At 41.2% G+C, this 26,826-nt stretch overlaps 5 protein-coding genes across 6 annotated transcripts in view; 4 read left to right on the plus strand and 1 right to left on the minus strand.

Annotated features, from left to right (window-relative positions):
* Positions 1-822: 822 nt before the first annotated feature.
* The window catches only part of Cyt-c1 (Cytochrome c1), a 50,398-nt gene continuing 24,394 nt past the window's right edge, over positions 823-26,826 (plus strand). Inside the window, exon 1 of the mRNA XM_077430523.1 lies at positions 823-891. The gene's annotated coding sequence lies outside the window, so the exon portion shown is untranslated. The remainder of the gene's footprint in view (positions 892-26,826) is intronic.
* On the plus strand, positions 2,495-6,086 carry LOC143911572 (ubiquitin thioesterase otubain-like). The gene is made up of 5 exons (XM_077430522.1): positions 2,495-2,870; positions 4,665-4,964; positions 5,037-5,252; positions 5,363-5,473; positions 5,791-6,086. Exons 1-5 carry the CDS (start codon positions 2,523-2,525, stop codon positions 5,875-5,877), a joined length of 1,062 nt encoding a protein of 353 aa, XP_077286648.1. The 5' UTR covers positions 2,495-2,522; the 3' UTR covers positions 5,878-6,086.
* Positions 5,972-10,434, minus strand: LOC143911567 (uncharacterized). 2 transcript variants are annotated; one of them, XM_077430508.1, is made up of 2 exons: positions 7,587-10,434; positions 5,972-7,466 (listed from the first exon to the last, which is right to left on the minus strand). In XM_077430508.1, the coding sequence occupies exons 1-2, from the start codon at positions 9,996-9,998 to the stop codon at positions 6,276-6,278; spliced, it is 3,603 nt and encodes a 1,200-aa protein (XP_077286634.1). In that variant the 5' UTR covers positions 9,999-10,434; the 3' UTR covers positions 5,972-6,275. The 2 variants fall into 2 exon arrangements, with proteins under 2 accessions (XP_077286634.1, XP_077286633.1); XM_077430507.1 differs by having other exon boundaries at positions 5,972-10,434.
* BHD (folliculin) lies at positions 14,942-19,082 on the plus strand. The gene is made up of 8 exons (XM_077430520.1): positions 14,942-15,790; positions 15,896-17,084; positions 17,156-17,341; positions 17,408-17,543; positions 17,627-17,853; positions 17,934-18,168; positions 18,242-18,341; positions 18,701-19,082. Exons 2-8 carry the CDS (start codon positions 16,761-16,763, stop codon positions 18,828-18,830), a joined length of 1,338 nt encoding a protein of 445 aa, XP_077286646.1. The 5' UTR covers positions 14,942-15,790; positions 15,896-16,760; the 3' UTR covers positions 18,831-19,082.
* On the plus strand, positions 24,362-25,447 carry Sys1 (Sys1 golgi trafficking protein). Its single transcript, XM_077430527.1, has 3 exons — positions 24,362-24,673; positions 24,779-24,900; positions 24,967-25,447. Exons 1-3 carry the CDS (start codon positions 24,503-24,505, stop codon positions 25,151-25,153), a joined length of 480 nt encoding a protein of 159 aa, XP_077286653.1. The 5' UTR covers positions 24,362-24,502; the 3' UTR covers positions 25,154-25,447.

Raw genomic sequence — 26,826 nt, forward strand, 5'->3', positions numbered from 1 at the left:
GAAACACTGTTGTGTGGTTCAAAGATGGGGTCACCAATGTAGGCGGGGTAGCGATGTGTTGACAGCGCTGTTGGATGATCAGAAGGTTGCGTAGATCACGTCGGGGTAGTACCAATGTAGGCGGGTTACATGTGTGTTGACCGTATCCCGGCCTAACGAAACACTGTTGTGCTAGTTTTATAAAGTTTTATTGTTTGCCTATGGTTGTACAAAGGTATGGTATTTGTGGGCAAAAGTATGTCGTTCAGCGGTCTCTGGATATGGTAGAGTGTCGCTGGCTCAGCATTCAGCTATGTACGGAAGGTCTCTGGATACGGCAGTGTGTTGCTGGCTCGTCCGGCTGGTTGATCTTCCAAGTCCGCGTAGTGTAGTGGTGGCTGGTCAGGAGCTGTATGTTGACTGGTCTGCTGCTGTGTGTCGACGCTTGCTGCTCTGGGTCGACTGGTCTGGTGCTGTGTGTCGACGCTTGCTGTTGTGGGTCGACTGGTCTGGTGCTGTGTGTCGACGCTTGCTGTTGTGGGTCGACTGGCGTTGTTTGGGTTGTACCTCCTTTTATAGTGTTTTTGGAATGCTTGGTGGAAGTGGTTATTGACGCGTACGAAAGGAATTTTGTTTTCGTCGAGGCGTCGAATTTTCTGGAATGCTTGATGGAAGTGGTTATTGACGCGTACGAGAGGAATTTTGTTTTCGTCGAGGCGTCGAATTTTCTGGAATGCTTGATGGAAGTGGTCGTACGAGCATTTAGTTTGTTGATGCGTACAAGAGGAATGCACTTTTGTCGAGGCGTAGTATTTTCTGGAATGCTTGATGCTGTTCCGCTCGATGTATTTTGTTGTTGCGGAATATTCTCGAAGGTTTCGATGACGATGACGACGACGAGATTCCTACACAGTAATACATGCAATCAATCGTTTATACCTAATCTTCGTTTTAAGCACGACGCGCGCAACTACACACGTGTCTTTTTACGTACGTTTGTAATTTTTATCGGCGTTAAAACGGGCATCGAATTGAATATTCGGGCAATTTAGGTTAAAATAATTCATTACTAGTGTTGTATAAAGGTGGGTGGAGGATCCGAATAAAAGGACGAAGTTGCTTCACAGCATTTATTGAGTGATTAAGTAGATCCTCGCACTACCAGTGCTCCGCCCAGAAGTACCTGCTTATAAAAAGCAGGTCGCGCAGTGTATCTTCCTCGACACGTTTGTTTACCTATTGGTATAGTCACGTACCAGATATGCAGTCCCACGGTCTCGGCAAGCAGTCCCACGCTTTCACGCTGTCAGTTCTGAGAACTCTAGCGGGAAGTGGCTGGGTGCCATTAACGACCAGTAAGTCCATTCGGGGGTCTCCATTGTAAGCCAACAGCACTTAAGCCTGGAGATAATCCTCGAAAACCAATTATAACGACGGCTCCTTTTAGCATATGCCAAAGTAGCAATAAAATATTGATATCAATGAATTAGTATTAATTATTTTATTACACTCATAATTGATCTACATGACCGTTGGCCATAGTTCAAATTTGGCGCTCAGTATGAATGGAATGAAAAATATACCTACCTACTAACCCGTTTAAAATATAAATGTAAATTGTAAAATCTAAGCTACATACATATGAGCCGTTTATATTTGAAAGTGGCGAAAGTCCAATTTTCAGTTCCAAAAACACTATTTATGTTTGACTTTATTCACAAATTGTTACCATTTTTTTAATTCGGTATGTCCAGAATCTCGAAAAAGCAGAATAAAAGTATTATATGCCACTCGATTTTAAATAGTGTAAAACGCAAAACATTATCTATATATATAAAAATGAATGTCTGTGTGTGTGTGTGTGTCTCGAATAGGCTCCTAAGCCACTGAAGCGATTACGATGGAACTTTCAGGATTTGTTGAATGCATGTCTGGGAAGAATACTGTGAAAAAAAAACGAGAACGGAAACGAGAATGAGTGTCATTCGCTATAATTTCAAATGTTTTCGCGTCGCGACCAGGGTGTTCGCTGCCTGCGTTGTTCCGAATAATGGGAACGAGAACGGGAATTGCATGCGTTATTGTGGCATCGCAACGCATGCAGGGTTCAGCTAGTACTATATATAAAAACCGACTATATATAATTCGTGTACATAGAAGTAGAATGGTCATTGTTAACAAAAGTATCGTCTAAAAGCGAGCCATCGAAGAGAGAGACGGAAAGTCAGAAGAGAGACAAGAGAGGGAGACGAAGTTTAGCAAACAATGAACAAACTCTGCCGCGCAGAGTTTTTGTAGCAACATTTTTGGAGACTGAGAGCGATTCTATGCGTTCTACTTCTATGTTCGTGTATCAATTTCTTTCCAAAACCAGTCGTTTCAATTTCTATAATTTTATTTTTATTCGCGTTTCAATTCCTTTTCGAAGCCACCCGTTGAAATGAACGGGCACAGCACTAGTACTTAATATTTTGCGAGATATTTCTCGAAATGAAGAAAAGTGGACTTACGCCAATTTGAAATTTGAAATATAAAGATCGACGATGCGTGAGCTCGGCTCATATTGGGTGCACTGCATAAGTGTGCGCGTGCGCGCGTGTGCGCGTGAGGTGTGTAGGTGCAGGTGTAGGTGTAGGTGTGCGCCGTGCAGCGGTATTTGTGCAAGCGGTGTCAACGGTGTGGTGTGCGGTTGTTGTTGTGACGGCGACGGTGCGCGGGACTCGGGGGGCTTCGAGAGGGGCGCAGGTGCAGGCGCAGGGGCGAAGATCAGAGGCGGGGGCGGGGGTGGAGGCGGAGGCGGAGGCGGAGGCGGAGGCGGAGGCACCATGTCAGCTCCGACGGCCACTCAGGACGAACTCACCATCCGACAGCAGCGCCGCATCGAGCAGGAGGTCTTCCTTCGATTCCCACACATGCGAACGCACCGCATCTCACCGCACCTCGCCTACCATTTTGTCGCTCTTCATTTTCACCAAATGTCTCCTTTGTCGCCCCCTTTCCTTCTACTCCTTTGTGCCCGTCTTCGACCATCATCTGACCACACGCTTTCTCATTCTAATTCATCTATATCTATACCTATACATTCACACGAAATTATTACAATGGAACTGCCCCCACCTTTTGATACATCTTTATCGTGTGTGCATCAAATAAACAATAAAAACAAATCAACCATTTATTTTTATGATAAACTTTGTATTTTTTTTTATCAAATAGCAAAAACGATTGCAATTTAACTCAATTTATTTGTATAGTATACCGCATATGGTGATTCAGTTGATTTGCATAGTATCAAACAATCTTATTTATATACAATTAGCTAGTTTGCCATTTCTAAACTAGCTAATTGTTACAAGTGGTGGGTAACAGAACTAATCAGTATTTGAATTTGCAAAAGTGGTAGCCTATTCAGGGTTGCCAGATTTACATAATTACAGATCGGGACATTCACTATTTCAAACTAACAAAAAAAAAAGTTTAAGAATTAATGAAAAAAATATTTTTAATTAAACAATGTATGTATGTAAGTAAGTACGTACCTGCATAAGTATGTAGATGAGGACATAAAAAATAATCACTTTATGATCCACCGAAATCACAGTTATTAAAATATATTGGATACAATTTCAGGAATTAAATGCAAAAATTTATACAATCAAAACAGTTTCGTTCCTAGCTTTTAAATTGTTTCAAAATATGTTCGCCAGCTTTGCCTGATAAACATTTTTAAAAGTCATTACAATTGCATTAATTCAGCTTCTACGATTTTTAATAATAATCTATTTCTCTCCTTTCTCCACGTTGCAATCATTAGACTAAATATTCTTTCGCAATTTTCAATGGAATGTAGAATTGAGATGTGGGCCACTATTTTATACAAATTATTGCAAGCAGAATGATCTTTAAAAAATATTATCCATTTTTCATGCATTGTTTTTTTCACGTTTGCTACAATAAAAATTTGTTTGATAAACAGACATCTTCGTATAGACAGTCAACATTGCAAATAATTTATTTAATAACTTTGTTAATTCTTCAATTGAAGAAAATTCGATTTTCATAATTGGTTTAAGGTCAAGATTTTAATGCATTTCAAACCATTTCTATTTACATATACAAATATTGACATTGGGACAGTCCCACTCAAATAGGGACATCTGGCAACCCTGAGCCTATTGGGTATTATATTTACAACTTAAAATGCTAACTACGATCGTACCACGTAGAAAGAAGTGCTGGGAACAGGGCCAGCCAACTTGGTGAAGCAGTCGAAAAATGAAGAAATAGATTTTATTCACAGAACTGTTATGAAAACAAACGCTTGCACTACTGTCTTGGGTATCTAAAGTACGAAGACAAGTCTCCTCGAATACTCTTTTACACACTCGGGACCCCGTCTCGAAATGGCTTGGCCTGAGCTAGGGGTTCAATATTTCGAATAATTAAAAAAAAATAACTAATGAAAAAGCTTCCAAGGATCAGCTCCAAAAAGGAAAATGGTATCTTTACCTTATCCACCTGAATTATGATAAAAGTAAAATGAAAGATGGCAGTGGCGAGTTCTGTGATAGTTTTTGTTGAACGTTCCGAGTCACAATCTTGAATTTTCATATGATTGAAATCATATCATGTCGTACGCATGTGGAAGAATTGTGGGTGAGATAATTAAATGTTGTTATTCTTAGATTTCAGAGTCTACGCCACTTGTGGGTGCTCTAGAAGGCGTGCAGATCTTGGAGGAGGAATATGTTGCCGACCCCATATATGCAGCCAAGGCGCGAGACCTCGCCGAAAAGTATACGTCGATGAGAAGAACCCGCCCCGATGGAAATTGTTTCTTCCGAGCATTCTCCTATGCCTATTTAGAGCGTATAGTTGAAAATAAAAAGGATTACGATAAGTTTTATGCTTTGATTCAAAAGTCAAAAGACAATCTCATCGCTTTGGGATTTACTCAGTTTACCGTAGAAGACTTTTACGATACGGTTTGTATTCGTCGTCATTCGAATACTTTTCAATTGAAACTATTGTTTAGTGATTTATTCAAAAAATTTCAGTTTATGGAAGTAATCCAAAGAGTAGGAGAGGAAATTGAAAAAACTGAAACTTCGAAAGCTCGACAGGAACTGCACAAGACGTTCAACGAGCAGGGTTATTCGGATTATATTGTCGTCTACTTGAGACTCATCACTTCGGGCCAACTTCAAACTGACCAAGATTTCTATCAAAATTTTATAGAAGGTGATCGCACAGTCGCCGAATTTTGTCATCAGGTACATACATATGATATTCATTTGCTATAGATTTTAAAAGTTTGCAATTTATTTGTTCACTGTGTGTATGTTCACATTTTCTTCACACTTCCTGAACACCGTCATTGCAGGAAGTCGAACCAATGTATAAAGAATCTGACCACATCCATATAATAGCACTATGCACAGCACTGAATGTCGGAGTTCGAGTTCGTTATATGGACCGTGGAGAAGGAGCTCAGGTATGCAAATTCGATGCTTTGATAGTTTAATATTTCATTACTGTTAAATAATGTCCGTAGATTAATTGGACAGACCCACATGTGTAATTTTCTGACATGCAATTTCATAAAATAATAAATTTGCTCAATTCAAGTATTTGGTAATGGCAAAATAAGGTGAAGATGCGGTCACTCTATTTTCTGATCAATATTGCCAAATATTTGCGCTATACAAAAATCAAATTATTCCCAAACTGCATGTAAAAATCTCAAGTGGGTTGGTTCCATTAGGCAAAAGCATAATTACTTATTTAACTATATATTTAATTGGGTTTTAGGTAATTGCTCACGACTTCCCAGATGGATTGGAACCATCTGTCCATTTACTATATAGACCTGGACATTATGATATACTGTATTTGTGATTATATTTTTAAACAAATAGTTTTCATTGATTGTTATAAATGTACGACTGTATGAAAATAAATTATTGAGAAATAAAATGCACCTTTTTGATATCATTTTGTATTTTATATTATAAATATGTCTGAAAATATCAAGAAACAATTTCATTTCCTAAATAACTACATGCAAAATTTGAATGATTAAATTACGAGTAAAATTTCGGTGTTGCAAAATAAATAAAATACAAAATGCAGATCTTTTTTTTTATATAAAAAAGCTGTTCGTCATACAATATCATGGGACAAGGTATGAAAGATTCAAACCAAATAATAAATGCAAATAATACTAAAAATTCACCTGTAATAAGTTATTATTACTCTAGAGAACAATTAATACTAACATACGCGAAATAATTAAATTAGCGGCAAAAATACACTCCGTCCGGTTCCCGTTTTGGTTTCATTCCGGCGAAAAAACCTTTAATATCTTCTTCTCGCACAACTTCTCTTTTGTCTTTAAAAGTCTTTAAAAACTCCAACAACTTTTCCTTCATTTTATTATATTCAGTGATGGCGTTGATTTGCTGGATTCTATCGAGAGAAGATAACGCTTCCAATCCTTTCTCGTATTGAGAGGCAGAAGTTCTGGTCTTGCCGAGATTTTCATAAGCTATGACGGTGTCATCAGTATCCAACAGAAAGAGAACATTTTTCTTTTTGTACATTTCAGTGCAGACAGGACACGTGCACAACTTTGTTCGCCAATCGCAGGGCCAAAATATGGCTCCTTTATGTTCTACCGGAGGACTGTTTACAGGTCTGATACATTTTACGCCGTTGTCCAATTTCTGCTTTTTAATCGGCTCTTCACTGTTAACATCCAATAACTCCATTTTTATCGATTTAGTGTCAATTTTCCTTTTCAGGACATTTTCTTCATGTTGCATTTCAACAGCATCACCATTCGTAACAGTATCTTGTTCTATACCATTTTGAACAGAAGCATTATTCTCAGTTTCATCAGGAACAATTTTGTCAGTATTGTCTTCTGTTTGTGGTTTATCCACAGTCATGGGTTCAATTTTTTGGTTATCTTCACTATTAACATGTGTTTTGATAGTGTCTTCATTCTGGATTTCACTAGAATTAACCTCGTCGATAGCCTTTGGAATGTCTTGGTTATTAGAAAGATTCTCTAAATTATTAAGCGATTCAGAAACATCAGACGTGCTAGCAACTTCTTTTACAGATTCCTCGGTGGGTATATCAATTTTAGGGCAATCAGATGCATCACTATTGGTAGAAACATCATCATGTTTAGCAGGTTCTACAATAACGGGAGTGGCCAAATCATTTTCAACCAATGCAGAGTTCTCGATAGTTGAATTGATTTCAATTTTATTTTCATTCAAATTTCCTGACTGGAACATTTCTGTTGAGGTTTCGTTGTTTTCTGGCGTAATAAGCATTTCAACATCTTTCAATACATCCATATGTTCAATACTTTCGCTTTCTATTTGATTTTCTTCCGAACTTGGAATATTTTCCGGCTGGCTCATTTCGGGAGTTTCAGGAACTAATGGTGTTTCTATATCTTCTATTGTATCTACCTTCTTCGTATCTTCACTTTCTGTTTGTTGTTTGTCATTGGAACTTAAAACATTTTCAAGCTGGCTCATTTCGGGAGTTTCAGGAACTACGGGTGTTTCTATATCTTCTATTGTATCTACCTTCTTAGTATCTTCACTTTCTGTTTGTTGTTTGTCATTGGAACTTAAAACATTTTCAAGCTCATCGATTTGTGGCAAGTCTTCACAATTCTCAGATGTTTTAGGCGTTTCTACACAGGCATTACTTATATTTTCGCTTTCTATTTTTCCTTTATCATCTGAACTTGAAACGTTTTCCAACTGACACGTTTCTGTTAGGCTTTCAGGATTTTCTGAGATAACGGGTGTTTCTATTCCTGTTAACGTGTCTATCTTACTTGTGTTTTCACTTTCAGTTTGTTCTTTGTCATGCAAATTTGAAACATTGTCCAGCTTATCCGTTTCGGTCAATTCCTTGGGATTTTCAGGAGTTACGGGTGTTTCTAAATCCTTGAATGTATCTTCATTGTTTGTATTTTCACATTCCATATCTTGTTTGTCATCGGAACTTAAAATATTTTCCAACTCGGCCATCTTTAACGAGGTTTCAGGCGTCACTAGCGTATCTACCTCTTTTAATGTATCTTCGTTATTTGTATTTTCACATTCCATATCTTGTTTGTCATCGGAACTTAAAATATTTTCCAACTGAACCATCTTTAACGAGGTTTCAGGCGTCACTAGTGTATCTACCTCTTTTAATGTATCTTCGTTATTTGCATTTTCACATTCCATATCTGGTTTGTCATCGGAACTTAAAATATTTTCCAACTGAGCCATCTTTACCGTGGTTTCAGGCGTCACTAGCGTATCTATGTCTTTTAATGTATCTTCATTATTTGTATTTTCACATTCCATAACTGGTTTGTCATCGGAACTTAAAATATTTTCCAACTGAGCCATCTTTACCGTGGTTTCAGGCGTCACTAGCGTATCTATGTCTTTTAATGTATCTTCATTATTTGTATTTTCACATTCCATAACTGGTTTGTCATCGGAACTTAAAATATTTTCCAACTGAGCCATCTTTAACGAGTTTTCAGGCGTCACTAGCGTATCTACGTCTTTTAATGTATCTTCATTGTTTGTATTTTCACATTCCATATCTTGTTTGTCATCAGAATTTAAAATATTTTCCAACTGAGCCATATTTGTCGAGTTTTCAGGCGTCACTAATGTATCTAAATTACTTGGGTTTTGATCTTTTTCATCCGAATTCAAAATATTTTCCAACTGAGGCATACTGTTAGAGTTCTCAATATGTTCTGTCATTATACTATTTGTATTTTCACATTCCATCGCTTGGCTGTCGTTCAAATTAGATATAAAATCGCCGTTTTCCTTCATATCCGACATCCCTATTGCATCATCGCCATTGTCGAGCATCTGATTCACATTTTCATTTTCCAGCTCTATCTTCGGACTCGGACTAAATTGATTCTCAGAATCGGCGTCTAGAATTTCTCGCACATTTGGAATGTCCTCGTTTTCCTCTGCGGCAGACGGATGTTTCTGTTCCGAAGAGGGTGTTTCATCCACGTTTTCATCTTTTTCAGTAACTTGTGATTCTTCACTTCGATTTTCTTGTATACTCGCATTGGATGTAAGATTTTCTTGTATATTCGCATCGGATGCAAGATTTTCTTCAGTTTTTTCGACATTGTTCGCTTTGACGACGTTTGCGTCTTGTGGACGGGCGTCGACTTGCGTCTGTGAAGAATTTTCTTCAGTCATGGAAACGTCTTCAACGTTGAGTGTATTTTCTGCAGTAGAGTTAGCTTCGTCGGACGATGGCCGAACACCCGTCGAGACGACGCTATGTATGATGGGAGCTGAAGTGTCTAACGTTAGGTTAGCAGTGTCGTCGAGGGTATCGTCTTCGTCGTTGGTGACTGCGAAGCAAAGATAATCTTTGAGGAAAGGGTTTTCGTTGGTGCAAGCGTTGCAGATCATCTCGGCGTAGCGGTCGTTGTGGGGCAACTTGGCTTCCAGATGTCCGGCGTGCAGCCAGTCCTCACAGACGACACACTGGATCATGTCGTCGTCAGAGGTTTGGTCGGGGTCTGGATAGGGCCTCTCGCACTGACAGTAAAGACCGCTGAAGTTGTGGTTGTATTTGTTGTCGGTGTTGGGTTGTTCGCGGCGGCCGCCGAGAGTGCAGGCCCGATCGAACTTGGGCCCGCCGCAGTCGCACCTGAAGTTCCTCTTGGTGTAGAGTTCGAGCAGGTCGTGGCGCTCGTGGCAGGCGAGGGAGCAAGCCAGGCAGATGCCAGCAGGTGGAGAGTCGGAGCTGGAGCCGACGGGGGTGCAGGTGAGGCAGGCGTACAGGGCTTGTCTCTTGACGTAGCCCGCCACGAAGGTGCACACGGCATCGTCGGATCCTCCCAGGACTGCGTGCGCGTCTCTCTCGACGGCCGTCTGCTGCTCCAGCACGTCCACCATCGTCACGGTCGCACTCGCACTCGCACACGGGGACCGGCGTTCCTCCTCCATCGCTCTACTCTCGTCTATCAAATGTCGTTGTCGAAGTGGCTAGCACCCGGTCTAGCGCCCGGCAGATTCGCCACTGAATGGCGACGAACGCGACCGGCTCAAACGTCAAACGTACGTCTCGTTTTTGGCGCCAAATGGCACCGCCTTCAAAACAATCCGACACAACACCGACGGCGAGTGCCGGTCGACAATGGCGACTCTTCGACACCTGGCCAATGCTTGCCACGCGCGCTCAATTCCAAATCCATTCTGAACTTTCAATTCAAAAAGCTTATAGAACAGGTGGTCGAGTGAAAGGTTTCGACCGTTTCCCGGCCTATGGAAATTCAGTTGAGTTTGAAAGAGGATCGTTTATTTTTGTTCAATTTGGTACAATGGTTATTGTATGTACGAAGAGGTTTCTTCGGAGAAGTGATCTGTTTGAACTCCAGAGGCTCACTCTGCCGGTGGAGGTTGCTGCGTTGCTTTATAAACGTTTTGGGTTGAAGTGTGTCGTGTGCACATCTTTTGTTCTTGGTACTCGCGCTGCCCTAGTTATGCTGCGAGCGTGGTTTTATGGGTTCATACGCCTGGACGTAGTTCGTGGTTTTTATTGGTTCAGTGTGTAGGAATCTCGTCATCGTCATCGTCATCGAAACATTCGAGAATATTCCACAACAACAAACCACATTCCTTGCAGAACTCACACACGTAAACAACCCGTGCACTTCTTGGAATCAATCGCCAAATCCTTCGAGAATGTTCCACCCTTCACACTCGAGCGGAACGAAACCCAGACGATGCACACCTGCAGCCATTATATTAAACTCAAGCGGAACGGTGCCAAATCCAACTCAAGCGGAACGGTGCCAAATCCTTCGAGAATGTTCCACCCCTCACACTCGAGCGGAACGAAACCCAGACGACGCACACCTGCAACCATTATATTAAACTCAAGCGGAACGCCCCTACCAGTCGAGCGGAACCAAAACGGTCTAAACTACATCGAGCGGAACGGCGCCAATCGTTCCAGAAAATTCTACCCCTCGACGAAAGCGCATTCCTCGCTTACGCATCAACAAACCACCACCATGGGTCAGGTGATTCCAGAAACACTATAAAAGGAGGTACAACCCAAACAACGCCAGTCGACCCACAGCAGCAAGCGTCGACACACAGCACCAGACCAGTCGACCCACAGCAGCAAGCGTCGACACACAGCCGCATCCAGAGACCTTCTGAACATAGCCGAACGACGAGCCAACAACACACTGCCGCATCCAGAGACCTTCTGAACATAGCCGAACGACGAGCCAACAACACACTGCCGCATCCAGAGACCTTCTGAACATAAACGAATGCCGAGTCAGCGACACTCTACCATATCCAGAGACCGCTGAACGCCATACTTTTGCCCAAATACAATACCTTTGTACAACCATAGGCAAACAATAAAACTTTATAAAACAAGCACAACAGTGTTTCGTTAGGCTGGGATACGGTCAACACGTTCCACCCCCCGCCTACAAAGTGATCTGTTTGAACTCCAGAGGCTCACTCTGCCGCTGGAGGTTGCTGCATTGCTTTATAAACGTTTTGGGTTGAAGTGTGTCGTGTGCACATCTTTTGTTCTTGGTACTCGCTCTGCCCTAGTTATGCTGCGAGCGTGGTTTTATGGGTTCATACGCCTGGACGTAGTTCGTGGTTTTTATGGGTTCAGTGTGTTCTTCCTTTGTTTCCCAGATACGTGTATAGAAACACGTGTCGACCTTTTGACGAGGCGAGCGTGTGCCATGCGTTAATGACTTTCCTAGATATGTGTCGCAGTGACCTGATGAGATCATTTCAGTTGTACTATATGCCTACAAGCTTCTCGCCATATTCTTACGCTAAGCTACCTACCAGCGTTCCCAGCCATAAGTCACATATTGAAGCTACCCACGGTTTTATTCAATGGCGCATGCTACACAATCGATGCGGATCGTGATTCTAGTATCGTCGATTTTAAGGGCCTCAGCACACTTGCCGGATCGTCCGGTAGGGCCCGCAAGCTGCCGGTAGCCGTTCTGGGCGATCGCATTGAGGGGGGAAGCCGCAATCCGCCTCGATCGTAACAATTTTTAAAATTTCGTCCCATGCTCGTCTCTTTGCGGTCCTATCACTGTAGCTTTTGTCTTTCGAGTCCCAAAGGCATACTCTACTTTGGACTTCAAAAATGAAACGGTGTCGAAAATCGTGTAGTACTCAAGCTGTTCGAGCTGAAAGCCCTCATGGCCGTTGGTTGTCCTCTTACGGCTTCGGCCTTTTTTTCCCTCTTTGCACCGACCATCTGTCAGTCGCTCTAGATTCTGCCGTGGGTCCGTTCGCCCGGTGATGCCGGCGCGGATGTAGCGTCTCTCGTAAAAGCCGGTCTCGAACTAAGGAAGGCTGGTCCCGTTATCCATCCAAGTCTGATCACGGCGAGCGCTCATTGGCATAATAGAAGCCCTACGAGAAGTCGCTTCTTCCATAGTCGGCCCTTACCGACTATGGCCAGCTCGACCACGTGTTCGACCCAAGCCTCGAACACGGCGAGCTCTCAGACGCTCGTGAGACGCCGACCGAGAAGGTCTTGGCGTGACTGGTCTACCCTTCCTGACCAGTCAGCGTACTCATCTACAGCCCCGCCATAAAGGGGCAGAGGCGCCGAGCAAACTCCCCGGCTCGGCCATTCAAGTCATCAATAAACGAGGTCATAACCCAAATTGACGTTTCCAATTCCCCACCCCGCACCGTTCCAGCACGTGCTACAGAGCGAGCTGATCGAGACGCCGACAACATCTACACAGCCACTGGTCATCCATACATACACATACACATACATACAGCCCCTGCAGCTATCGAATCACAAGCTATACACGAATGCTCGCGCCGACGACCGACTGACAACCGCATGCGGAATTGAAACATCCGCAGAGGCCTGCGGTTCGCACGACGGGCTTGCGGGTGGTCCGCATAGTGTGGCGGGTATCCCTCATTTGAATGAAAACGGACGTACTTGGTGTACGCAATGGGAGAACCGCACCGGACGGTCCGGTAAGTGTGCTGAGGCCCTAAAGGTTCCCGGAAGATTGCACTGAATAGTGGCAAGTCCTAATTTTCAAAGAGGCTCAAAAAGAACTTGCGCAATAGAATTCCACAAAAAAAGTTTAGCACCCTCAGATAACGTACAAATATCCATTGATGCTTTTTGTGGAATTCTATTGCGTTAGTTCTTCTTGAGCATCTTTGAAAGTTTGGATGTATCGAGAGTGATAAATGGGTTACATGTACATCCCAATTGTAATCGCTACCAGGATTTTATTTTTTTTTTAATTTAATTTTACAAATATACCAGGAACAGTGGCGTAGCCAGGATTTTGTCAGGGGGGGGGGGGGGGTTTTGACAGGAAGAAGGGCAAGATAATTTATATTTAATTAATATAAAATCACAACATATAAAAATAAAGTAAATACGTAATAAAAATATGGTATGAACAAAATTCAAATAAAATAAAAATAATGCATACTTTAAAAAAGTACGAAATTCACAGATCCCATCTTCGCGTCTTTATTGTAAACATATCTAATATTTTTTCTGCACTAACATTTATATCCCTATGAATATATAATAAAGCAAATCCATTTAGTCGATTTTCCGACATCGTATTTCTTAAATATGTTTTTAGTCCTAGTAGTGTGGAAAAGCTCCGTTCACTTGTGGCTGTTGTCACCGGAAGTGTTGCAAGAATTTTTAGAAGTATGTAAATATTGGGGAATATTGAAGGATTGCAAATTGCAATTGCAGCTAGTGCGTTTTTTGGTCGATTTTCACTATTACTTATGTATATATTGCCACCACATTTCCAACTCTCCAGTTAGAATACAAGGCCCACAAAATATATCCGCCAAGGGGGGGTCCAGACCCCCCCCCCCTTCGCTACGCCACTGACCAGGAAGGCTTAACAGGTAAACCCCAAATGCGCCTTCCTGGTCCACATAATTATTACATAGATACATGAAAATCTAAATAATATCTGACATCTATGGTCAGTATACATATATTACAAACATCGTATTAATACGATAAATAACGATGAATAACTTTCATGTAACAATATGAATTTTATATTCGATAAACAACCACAGAGACATCTATGGTGAGCAATATGGCGAAACCTAAGATATAACAATAACTAAAGGTTCGCAACAGAAAATTGGGAAGGAAACGCCAATTTTACATGAATCGTTTCAATGAAAATCAGAAAAATTGGCAAATTCTGATAAGAAACGATCGACCTAGACAAATCAAGGTCTGGCCAACAGCGAGACTTAGCGGGGAATCGAACTCGTAACATCAAGTACGAAATAATTCAACATTCACCACTAGACCACGCTGCTGGTTAACGGCCGCTACGAAAATCACGCGTGCGGGTCTCCTGTCGCACGAAAATTCGTCGCACAGGAAAATTGCCGTACAGAAAACTGCCCAAATATTGCTCAGCATATGCTTTTTTACGAGATTTTTATTATTTATTATCAAATCTAAAATGACGTTACGGACTCATATGTCCGTATTAACATGCAAAGTTCATATTTCTAATCGATAATAGTAAAAATCTTGTTAAAAAAAGCATTTTCCTAGCAAGATTTGGGCAGTTTTCTGTAGGGCAATTTTCCTGTCCGACGAATTTTCGTGCGACAGGAGATCGCGCGCGTGATTTACGATTCACATTTGGGATATAATCACTGAACCCTCGAGAGTGCAATTGTCTCAAGCATTTTTTCGGTCACCGATCTTAAAACAGCCCGAAGACACTACTGATTATCACGATACTAAGCTATGTATTACACTATAAATACGGATCTTGATACGCGTGAAACTGTTAATAATATTGATAGTGTAATATGCTCCAATGGATGGAATTTGAAGACTGTTATACATAGATATATAATGTATAGATGTTCACTCGCCAAAAACGCTACCTGAAAACTAGCAAAAAAAAGTGTTTAGTTCCAATACTCCCCGCACTTTAATCCTTCCGAGACCTTAAATCCCCCCGGCGTATGGAATGTTTTAACCCGACTTTACACGGGAAGAATGGATTATCATGGACTACTCATGTCTTACTGCATGTGTGTATATGGTTCGGTGATTATTCCGCACAAAGCCATCCCGCACACGCCACTGAAATTCCGATCACGGAACATCTGGCACCCGAAAATTTCATCCATCTAGAGTAACCACGCGAACTATCATACTAACGAGAAATCGAATGCCAGATATTCCGTATTCGCGATTTTCGTGACACCGATTGTCAATGTGTGAAATAGTCCGTTTACCAGTGTAAACATAGTTGTCATTGTTTTTTCATGATCGCATCATGTTTTTATAGATAGAATAAGTGACAAAATATTGAATTAACCCGTAGCATGCTGATGACTGCTATAGACGTCGTGCATAAAATGCCAGTATTGAGAATGGCATGACTTACTGTGTAAACAAAACACTTCAGGCATGATTCACTATTTAAAAATATAATTTCGGTGTCAATTGACATATTTGGTCACTTGAATAAATCTTACAATATATTGTAGGCGGGGTACTGTGTGCTGACCGTATCCCAGCCTAACTAAACACTGTTGTGCTTGTTTTAATAAAGTTTTATTGTTTGTCTATGGTTGTACAAAGGTATTATATTTAGGCAAAAGTATGTCGTTCAGCGGTCTCTGGATATGGTAGTGTCGCTGGCTCGGCGTTCGGCTATGTTCAGAAGGTCTCTGGATGCGGCAGTGTGTTGCTGGCTCGTTGTTCGGCTATGTTCAGAAGGTCTCTGGTTGCGGCAGTGTGTTGCTGGCTCGGCGTTCGGCTATGTTCAGAAGGTCTCTGGATGCGGCAGTGTGTTGCTGGCTCGTTCGTTCAGCTATGTTCGGAAGGTCTCTGGATACGGCAGTGTGTTGCTGGCTCGTTCGGCTGGTTGATCTTCCAAGTCCGCGTAGTGTAGTGGTGGCTGGTCAGGAGCTGGATGTCGACTGGTCTGCTGCTGTGTGTCGACGCTTGCTGCTGTGGGTCGACTGGCGTTGTTTGGGTTGTACCTCCTTTTATAGTGTTTCTGGTATCGCCTGACCCATGGTGGTGGTTGTTGATGCGTAAGCGAGGAATGTGCTTTTGTCGATGGGGTGGACTTTTCTGGAACGATTGGCGCCGTTCCGCTCGAGTGTGAGGGGTGGAACTGTCTCGAAGGTTTTGGCACCGTTCCGCTTGAGTTTAATATAATGGCTGCAGGTGTGCTTCGACTGGTTTTGGGAATGTATTCTGCGTCGCAGTAAATGTTTTGATGAATGTGACGAGATTCCCACAATATATTAATGGTCGCCAAGCTCAATTTACAAATTCGCTAAAAAAGGGTACGGTGAAAGTTGCCGCGGGCAAAGGGTTAAGTTTATTTACCGTTGCCTTCACCAATGATCAAAATATGGAAATGTGTCGAGTTTGTGGAGCTCATTTCAAAATAATCTCTCCCAAGATGTATGCACGAAACATTAGAAACTAGACTTTGACGATATATTCATCGCTCATCGCATTCTCTATAACACAATGAAGTTTAATGGTAGACATCATTTTTCCATGTTTACAATAGCAAATAGTGTTTCTTTACTGATATACCAGATCTATAATATTTCAGCATACCACAATGTCTCATTTAAATACATTAAAAACTTAATTCGTGTAATAAAATGTAGCTGCGCAGCAAAAATTTTGAGATGGGATGGCAGCACTGTAATGTTGCCTTGTTGTTTGACAGTTATGACGTCTGTCACGGCCGCGCGATGAACGCAGCTGTATGTGTGTGTCACTTTTGCGAAGCTCATGGGCCCCGAGTGGTAGTCTGTACCCGCGCAGAAGGGGGTGCTGTGGAAGGGGGGACCGTCGAGAGGGGCGCAGCCTCTGCACCCCCTTGCGGAGGCTGCGCCCCGAATGACCCAGGTGGAGAGCGTTTACGTCGTCTGTCTTCCGGTCGGTTAACGACAGCCGCCGACGCAGATGCTCTTTTAGCTCATGCTGCTTTGCGTAGTCTCAGCTGCGAGGTTCACATTTTTCAGATTGTGTTTTATTATATTATTTCCTCATTTTTTCAACTAATTAAAATCTTTTTCAGGTTAGCTCAATGAAAGAAAGCGCGCTCGTCTTCTTTGGTGACTCACGGGGCTATGTGTTAAGTTACGCTTTTCAGATTAAAGATACCCAGGCTAGAGGATTAAAGCGATGGTTTTCCTTCATTGTATTGATGAAAGACAAACTGTTTTTGCTTAACATTACTCCATTTTTAGCCAAACAATTAGAGGTAATTTTTCTTTTAAAACGATTAATCATTGTGATAATTTGGCTAAATTATTTTTACATCTTTTAGGAAACCGCAAAAGAATTGCAGAGTTTAGCAGATGTCATATTTGCCAAAGATCAGGCTGTGCGTTCCCAGAGAGCATTACGCCTCATGAATTATAAGACTGAAAATATTGCACCTCGATCACTCATTGAACTAACGGGTAAACTGTTTTGTATATATGTATGTACTGTCATTTATTTTCCATTTGAAATTATTCAAAATTTTATCAAAATTAATTTTTAGGGAAAAAAAATGTATTCGCATATCTACACACGAGGTTCAGTTGGATGTTAAACTCCTGTAGTAAGGTTTTTACTGAAACGATATGCGATGGCTTATCGCCTGTTTCCAAAGATGATATAATGGATCATAATTTTAATATACAAAATATGTCATTATATTCTTTAGAAACTTACTTTGGAAAAGACGCTTTTCTTGATATTTTATATTGTGCTTTAACAGGATTACAGGTATGTTCATTTTTTACAATCAAAATAAGGTTAACATTTGAAACGCAATAATATTCAATGCATTATTTTAACTGTTTCAGATAATAGTTCGTGGAGACCATAAAATCTGTAGTGATATTACAGCTGCATTAGTTTTTATTTTACCGCATTCACCAAAAAGCATAGAATACTCTGATTATGTCCCATCTAGTGAGGCTCCCTTATTCTTCTGTAGATCTGATGTAGCAGTACCAAAGCCTTGCTCTGGTATTTTAAGGATTGATATTGTAAATGAAAAACCAGTTATACACTGGCTTGGAAATCTACCCATGAAATGTAAGTTTTGACATAATCAAAATAAATAATCATTTATTGTTATAAAAATTGTAACGTTTTTTTTTATATTTAGGGCCTACCCTAATGATAAATATAGTGAAGGGAATGGAAAACAAATTCAAAGAATCTGTATTGTTTCATCACATAATTGCTTTAAAAGAAGAATGGAAAAAGTAAGTTGTTGATTGTGATTAAATACAATATATGTATATGTAAGTCGTTATAATTGAAAGTGGCATAAGTCCACTTTTCTTCATTTCGATAAATATCACGCAAAACATTATAATTTTTTGCATTTAACAATATTTTAAAATACTAGCTACCTGTAATAGGTTTATTCTGCTTTGCTGAGATTCTGAACATATCGAATTAAAAGAAGTGATAACAATTTGTGAATTAAGTCTAACAGAAATAGTGTTTTTGCCACTTTCAAATATAACAGCTCATATATTAATAATGTTATGTATTATGTATATTACGTACAATATATTTCACATTTCCAGTATTGAGACAAATTGCTTTATATTTGCAGTAATGTCAACACTATTAAATGTTTGATTGACTCCGCGAGTTCTGAAGAAAATATTTCTAATGTCAAAACAGTGATGGGTATAAAAGCAGAGGATGAAGACCTAATACAATATTGGTTATCTGTTTCATAACATTGACTGCATATTTATAATGATAGTAAATTTTATTAATTATTATGATATGATTTTACAAAATTATACATTGTAAATATAAAGAATTTCTGAATCATGTTATGTATTTACATAACATGTAATATATGTACATACATAGAATAATTTATTTTTACTCCAAAACATTTATATTTGTATTGAAAAGATGAAATATATGTATGAGACAGATTTGAACATGGCTTTTGAATGTACTGCATAAAAATACATCTAATTAATTTCAGGATATTTTCATAACTATCTGAAGCTTCGAATTGCCATGCTCCGATATATGTACAGTAAATTCATATAATCCGTTTTTAGTCTGTTGAAATTGTCAATTTTTTGATATTTGAGGATCTACATATATGTATACATACTGTGATTGAATGCATACATTTTCACGTTTAAAGTAAATTCAAATACCACTATCAATTTAATAATGAATAGAACATAATGTCACGCACACGAGATTCTTCTTCTTGTTAATGCTTTGTCCGCATCCGGACGTTGGCGACCACCTCGTCGATTATTTGAAGATATCCGCATCGGTCTTCAGCGGATCGGAATAGCCCTTCGGCGCTCATATCGGTCCACATGCACATGATTCGAAGCCAAGATAACTTTTTCCTGCCAATCCATTTTTTTCCTTCTATTTTCACCATAGTTATCAAACGGAGAAATTCGTATTTTGGACCCCGTATTATGTGTCCGAGGTACTCCATCTTTCTCCGCTTGATGAGAGTGTAGGCGGGGTACGATGTGTTGACCGTATCCCGGCCTAACGAAACACTGTTGTGTGGTTCAAAGATGGGGTCACCAATGTAGGCGGGGTAGCGATGTGTTGACAGCGCTGTTGGATGATCAGAAGGTTGCGTAGATCACGTCGGGGTAGTACCAATGTAGGCGGGTTACATGTGTGTTGACCGTATCCCGGCCTAACGAAACACTGTTGTGCTAGTTTTATAAAGTTTTATTGTTTGCCTATGGTTGTACAAAGGTATGGTATTTGTGGGCAAAAGTATGTCGTTCAGCGGTCTCTGGATATGGTAGAGTGTCGCTGGCTCAGCATTCAGCTATGTACGGAAGGTCTCTGGATACGGCAGTGTGTTGCTGGCTCGTCCGGCTGGTTGATCTTCCAAGTCCGCGTAGTGTAGTGGTGGCTGGTCAGGAGCTGTATGTTGACTGGTCTGCTGCTGTGTGTCGACGCTTGCTGCTCTGGGTCGACTGGTCTGGTGCTGTGTGTCGACGCTTGCTGTTGTGGGTCGACTGACGTTGTTTGGGTTGTACCTCCTTTTATAGTGTTTTTGGAATGCTTGGTGGAAGTGGTTATTGACGCGTACGAAAGGAATTTTGTTTTCGTCGAGGCGTCGAATTTTCTGGAATGCTTGATGGAAGTGGTTATTGACGCGTACGAGAGGAATTTTGTTTTCGTCGAGGCGTCGAATTTTCTGGAATGCTTGATGGAAGTGGTCGTACGAGCATTTAGTTTATTGATACGTACGAAAGGAATTTTGTTTTCGTCGAGGCGTCGAATTTTCTGGAATGCTTGATGGAAGTGGTCGTACGAGCATTTAGTTTATTGATGCGTACGAAAGGAATTTTGTTTTCGTCGAGGCGTCGAATTTTCTGGAATGCTTGATGGAAGTGGTTGTACGAGCATTTAGTTATTGATGCGTACAAGGGGAATTTGCTTTCGTCGAGGCGTAGTATTTTCTGGAATGCTTGATGCTGTTCCGCTCGATGTATTTTGTTGTTGCGGAATATTCTCGAAGGTTTCGATGACGATGACGACGGCGAGATTCCTACATGGCTCTCCGGTGAGTGTTAGCGATGTGTGTGATTTTGTGGGAATCTTGATGTGTTGGAGTCTATTGACTCGATGGCGTCGTTGTTTGTCCGGTTGTGCTGGAGAAAGTTGTCTCAACAGCGGGTCTTGTGTTGCATGCCGGTCCAAGTCTTGTTCTCTACCAGGTTGCTTATTTTGGGCGAGCTGCGTTGGCAGTGAAGGTTTGTAATGGCTTGGATGGTGCTGTTGTGCAGGCTGCTGTGTTCTGCGTGGAGTCATTCGCGTGACTGTTTTGCTGGTTGTGCTGGAGTTAGTTGTCTCGGCAGCGGGTCTTGCGTGAAGAACGTTGTTTGACGAAGTGCGTTGAGTGCTGGTCTTCGTTGGTTGTGCTGGAGTTAGTTGTCTCGACAGCGGATCTTGCGTGAAGAACGTTGGTTGACGAAGTGCGTTGAGTGCTGGTCTTCGTTGGTTGTGCTGGAGTTAGTTGTCTCGACAGCGGGTCTTGCGTGAAGAACGTTGGTTGACGAAGTGCGTTGAGTGCTGGTCTTCGTTGGTTGTGCTGGAGTTGGTTGTCTCGGCAGCGGGTCTTGCGTGAAGAACGTTGGTTGACGAAGTGCGTTGAGTGCTGGTCTTCGTTGGTTGTGCTGGAGTTAGTTGTCTCGACAGCGGATCTTGCTTGAAGAACGTTGGTTGACGAAGTGCGTTGAGTGCTGGTCTTCGTTGGTTGTGCTGGAGTTAGTTGTCTCGACAGCGGCTGTGTTGTGTTGGAGCTAGTTGGCTCAGTGGCGATTTGTTTCGCCGGTTGTGCTGGAGTGGGTTGACTCAACAGCGGGTTGTGTTGGTAGCTGGTCCATATGTACTTTCACACCATGTTACTGTTGCGGTCGTTACAATGGTAGTGAAGGTTTGTGTCGGTCTGGACGGTGCTGTTGTGCAGGCTGCGGCGTCCTGCATGGGCTCATCGAGGTGATGAATCATCGAAGGTGTGATGAGCGGTGCTGGCGGATCAACAGTAGTGGATCCATTTGGTTGTTGTCTCCGGGTTGCGTCTTGTTGTGGCGAAAGCTGCCGAGTTGTTTGACATGGTCACTAGTTGTGGGGACATGTAGCGGACTGCGTTTGAAGTCTGCGTTGAGGGTTGCGTTGTAGACTGCGTTGAAGGCTGCGGTTGCGTGAAGTCTGCGGTTGCTATGTAGTCTGCGGTTGCTATGTAGGCTGCGATGTGGGCTGCTATGTAGGCTGCGATGTGGGCTGCTATGTAGGCTGCGCTGTGGGCTGCGATGTTGACTGCGCTGTGGGCTGCTATGTAGGCTGCGATGTGGGCTGCTATGTAGGCTGCGATGTGGGCTGCTATGTAGGCTGCGATGTGGGCTGCTATGTAGGCTGCGATGTGGGCTGCTATGTAGGCTGCGATGTAGGCTGCTATGTAGGCTGCGCTGTGGGCTGCGATGTTGACTGCGCTGTTGACTGCTATGAAGGCTGCGATGTAGGCTGCTATGTAGGCTGCGCTGTGGGCTGCGATGTTGACTGCGCTGTTGACTGCTATGAAGGCTGCGTAGTTCAAAGATGGGGTCACCAATGTAGGCGGGGTACGATGTGTTGACCGTATCCCGGCCTAACGAAACACTGTTGTGTGGTTCAAAGATGGGGTCACCAATGTAGGCGGGGTAGCGATGTGTTGACAGCGCTGTTGGATGATCAGAAGGTTGCGTAGATCACGTCGGGGTAGTACCAATGTAGGCGGGTTACATGTGTGTTGACCGTATCCCGGCCTAACGAAACACTGTTGTGCTAGTTTTATAAAGTTTTATTGTTTGCCTATGGTTGTACAAAGGTATGGTATTTGTGGGCAAAAGTATGTCGTTCAGCGGTCTCTGGATATGGTAGAGTGTCGCTGGCTCAGCATTCAGCTATGTACGGAAGGTCTCTGGATACGGCAGTGTGTTGCTGGCTCGTCCGGCTGGTTGATCTTCCAAGTCCGCGTAGTGTAGTGGTGGCTGGTCAGGAGCTGTATGTTGACTGGTCTGCTGCTGTGTGTCGACGCTTGCTGCTCTGGGTCGACTGGTCTGGTGCTGTGTGTCGACGCTTGCTGTTGTGGGTCGACTGACGTTGTTTGGGTTGTACCTCCTTTTATAGTGTTTTTGGAATGCTTGGTGGAAGTGGTTATTGACGCGTACGAAAGGAATTTTGTTTTCGTCGAGGCGTCGAATTTTCTGGAATGCTTGATGGAAGTGGTTATTGACGCGTACGAGAGGAATTTTGTTTTCGTCGAGGCGTCGAATTTTCTGGAATGCTTGATGGAAGTGGTCGTACGAGCATTTAGTTTATTGATGCGTACGAAAGGAATTTTGTTTTCGTCGAGGCGTCGAATTTTCTGGAATGCTTGATGGAAGTGGTCGTACGAGCATTTAGTTTATTGATGCGTACGAAAGGAATTTTGTTTTCGTCGAGGCGTCGAATTTTCTGGAATGCTTGATGGAAGTGGTTGTACGAGCATTTAGTTATTGATGCGTACAAGGGGAATTTGCTTTCGTCGAGGCGTAGTATTTTCTGGAATGCTTGATGCTGTTCCGCTCGATGTATTTTGTTGTTGCGGAATATTCTCGAAGGTTTCGATGACGATGACGACGGCGAGATTCCTACAAGAGAAACAAGTTCCCTGCCTCTCCCCATCATGCCGAGGACAGCTTCGTTTGATATCTTTTCGGTCCACAGAATCTTCAGCATACGCCTGTAGACCCACATCTCAAAAGCTTTGACGAGGCTGATCATCTTGGTCTTCAGAGTCCACGTCTCACATCCGTGTAGTAATACTGTCCAGACGTAGCTCTTCACGAATCTCAACCGCATATGAAGATTGAGATGCTTGTTTGTAAGCGCCGCCTTCATTTTTATAAATACTGTTCTAGCCATCTCGATGCGGATTCTTAGATCTTCATCTGGGTCCATCTCTTCATTCAGCCAGGTACCCAGGTATTTGAATCTTTTTACTCTTTCTATCACCTCCCCATCCAACGATAGATCACCGGTGTCTGTTTGCATTCTATCTACTATCATAAATTTTGTCTTCTTTAGATTTATGCGCAGACCTCTTCGATTGCTTTCGTGATGTACACGGTCTAGAGATATTTGCAGATCTGCTAAATTTTCAGCAACTAGTTCCGTGTCATCAGCATATCTTATATTGGTGATCGTCTCGCCGCCCACCTTGATGCCCTCCGCCTCTTGGAGAGCATCGTGGAAGATGGATTCGGTGTAGGTGTTAAAAAGAGTAGGTGATAGGATGCATCCTTGCCTGACACCCTGTTCTATAGGATTACACGAGATTAAAGAAAAGGAAAAAATGCTATAAATACAATCTGTTGTCTTTATAAATTTGGGTTTAATATTTGCCTACAAAATTTGTATTTAGGTAGGTAGGTTTATATTTTTCTATTTCCCCTCAGGCATCATGACCTTGTCCCAGGGGGGGGGGGGGCTTAACCATTTTAACGATTAACGTAAATGGAGAATGGCTATAAACGCCTTGCATTTTGAATAAATAAGAAAGCAATCCCGAAAAATAAAATAGAGAAGGGGGTAAGGCTTAGTCTGTTAAAAATCTGGCACCTCCTTCGTCATGGGCTGGCAGATGGTTTTTTGAAGATTTCCCTCCGTAAAAAAAGGTAAACCCAAAATCTAATTCAACATTTTATTGAGTTTTTTGTTTATGGCAGCACTGGGTGTTATTACAATATTGTTGAATGGCAGCCCTACTTCGATGACAGTTTGACAGCTGCCTGTTGAATCATTCCTTCCTATTTGCACATCACTATGGTGTGGTTTTGATTTCAAATTTAATGCATTCAAATAATAATATCGAATAAATATGAAGAAATTAACGGGCTCGTTCCGTTATACACAATGGGATCCTATTTTGCTTGTTTCTCAAATAACGGCGATGCAGTCTGTTTTGTATGTCTCACTTGGTATCCTCATAGCGGTGATGCAAGACATATCCAGTTCTACTAGAACCTTAGATCACATATTTAAGTATCACGTTAGTATTATTTTATTCGCTTTGAAAATTTTACACCCAATAATAATTTTGTGATTACATGTACTCTATTCTAAATACTGTCGTTTTGTATGACTTTTTTCACAGGAAATCCATATAAGAAATTTTGAAGGCCAGATGGTGATTGTAGCATTCGTTATAAACGCTCTCGTTGGTGGTTACGTTTTGTGGTTCGTTGTACAGAGGACGAAATTATGCTTAGACTTTAGGTAATTAAATTAATTTTGCTTTAAAACACATTGTATTGTATTGTATTGACGATAATATTTTTCCAGTTGCACATTTTATTGCCTGCATTTGATATGCTGCTGGTATTACAACGGTAATTTTCCATCAACGTTTTCATGGTGGGCATTGAACATAGCGTGTGCGTCTATCACTTGTGTTACGGGAGAGTTCATGTGTTTAAAATCAGAATTAAAAGCTATTCCTTTAGGCATGGGCGCCAAAGTTGATTTATAAGGTACTATTTGAGATTATTTCACATAATCATGACATTCAAGACTAAGCAATACCTAATCGTGTTAAAAACACTCATTTTCGATGAACTATTTTTACGACAAGATTTTTCTGCTATAAATGAATTTGTTCTTTAATATACCCAAGGTGGTCAAAAAACTGCCTAATCTCATATGTTTATTTAAATCTGTAACTTGAATAACCATAATTACATTTTTTTCGCTAAAGTTATCATATTTGATGTTATTTATTTGTATTTAATATTATTTATTTATTAATAAAATGTGAATTTAACTGATTTTTCTTTCCTATATTTGAAACGAAATCGCCTATATGGATAGCTGCCGAGATTACAACAGCATTGCGGTTTATCGTTTGGCATTTCTTCGAAAAAAGACATTTTAGAATCAATCTCGCTAACTAATCGGACTTTTCCATCTACATAATGATACACGCTTGATTTAAACAAAAGTAGATTGCTATCATTTTCAAGGATTATTCAAATTTGTATAAATGTGTGAATTCACCACTTTTTAACCAATTATCTAATTTTTTTATGGTATGGACAATATTTGCTGCCGGTTTAGTGTCCATTATACCTTAAAGGTAATGGCTTTAGCGTGCATTCAACCTATCTATGTGTATAGGAATGGTCAGATAAACAGGTTCATATTTTATTAAAACAAGTAATCGTCATTACAACAGCAATTATTGATTACCGGTCAACCGTAGCAATGTCATGAAGAAACTTGACAAAAAGGTTGATAACAGTGTGGTCGTTCGAAAAGTCCATTTTCCGAGATAAAACTGCAGGAGTCAATCCTCCGTTGCAATCAGGAATAAAAACTATTTATACCGTCAGCACGTTTGGCCCGTGCTGAATAAATTGGCGAGATGTCAGACAAGTATTATTGTCAATCTTATTACATTAGAGTGCACGCTAAACCGGCAACCAATATTTCCTACACTTTCTAATGTACTACATATATGTTGCTGATCATGAACATATTAGTTTATTCATGCACGAACTAATCTGGCCACTTAAAGTGAACACAAAAGAACAAATTGACAAACGAACTATTTGTTCATGTAAACCAGTGGTTCTTAACGGGGGCGCCAGCGCCCCCTTGTGGGCGTTTTTAAATTTTTAACATTTGGGGGGCGTTACACGATACAGAAGTAAGATGGCTATCGAAATGAAATTGTTTAAAAAGATTTTATGCACTATTTAATATATTCGGAAAGATAAATGAAGCAATATCAGCCTTATTAAAGCCAAAGGCGTTATACTGAGCTTTGTCAACAAACTCAAATTATTTAAAAATAATCTTCGTCGGCGAGAACTTCATCTATTTCCTTCTTTACAATAATTAAAAGAAGATATGCTCTAAGATTCTGATTTGGAAACATACTGTAGCCACATTGACGCCCTTATCGAAGATATGTATGATAATACGATTCAAAGACTTGTATGAACTGTTAATACCAGATTGGATAATCAATCCATTTTTATCAGATGTAGAAAGTTTCAGTCAAAATTTAAAAGAGCAGTTTATTGAGCTACAAAATGACTGTGAAGCTAAAATAGTATTCAATCAATGTGATTATGATGTTTTTTGGGTCCGTTTTCACCATCGATACCCTCTGTGGAAAGAGGTAAAATTACCCATCGTAGC

Source organism: Arctopsyche grandis, chromosome 5, assembly GCF_051622035.1.
Source record: "Arctopsyche grandis isolate Sample6627 chromosome 5, ASM5162203v2, whole genome shotgun sequence".
NCBI classification, from domain to species: Eukaryota; Metazoa; Arthropoda; class Insecta; order Trichoptera; family Hydropsychidae; genus Arctopsyche; species Arctopsyche grandis.

Excerpts from the sequence above, each read along its gene's own strand:
- LOC143911572 (XM_077430522.1), top strand. The coding sequence starts at position 2,523 with ATGCGTGAGCTCGGCTCATATTGGGTGCACTGCATAAGTGTGCGCGTG. Across the intron at positions 4,965-5,036 it reads TAGAAGACTTTTACGATACG|TTTATGGAAGTAATCCAAAG; the intron begins GTTTGTATTCGT and ends AAAAAATTTCAG. Across the intron at positions 5,253-5,362 it reads TCGCCGAATTTTGTCATCAG|GAAGTCGAACCAATGTATAA; the intron begins GTACATACATAT and ends CCGTCATTGCAG.
- LOC143911567 (XM_077430507.1), bottom strand. The coding sequence starts at position 9,998 with ATGGAGGAGGAACGCCGGTCCCCGTGTGCGAGTGCGAGTGCGACCGTG.
- BHD (XM_077430520.1), top strand. The coding sequence starts at position 16,761 with ATGGGATGGCAGCACTGTAATGTTGCCTTGTTGTTTGACAGTTATGAC. Across the intron at positions 17,854-17,933 it reads GTGCTTTAACAGGATTACAG|ATAATAGTTCGTGGAGACCA; the intron begins GTATGTTCATTT and ends TAACTGTTTCAG. Across the intron at positions 18,169-18,241 it reads TGGAAATCTACCCATGAAAT|GGCCTACCCTAATGATAAAT; the intron begins GTAAGTTTTGAC and ends TTTTATATTTAG.
- Sys1 (XM_077430527.1), top strand. The coding sequence starts at position 24,503 with ATGAAGAAATTAACGGGCTCGTTCCGTTATACACAATGGGATCCTATT. Across the intron at positions 24,674-24,778 it reads ATCACATATTTAAGTATCAC|GAAATCCATATAAGAAATTT; the intron begins GTTAGTATTATT and ends CTTTTTTCACAG. Across the intron at positions 24,901-24,966 it reads AAATTATGCTTAGACTTTAG|TTGCACATTTTATTGCCTGC; the intron begins GTAATTAAATTA and ends ATATTTTTCCAG.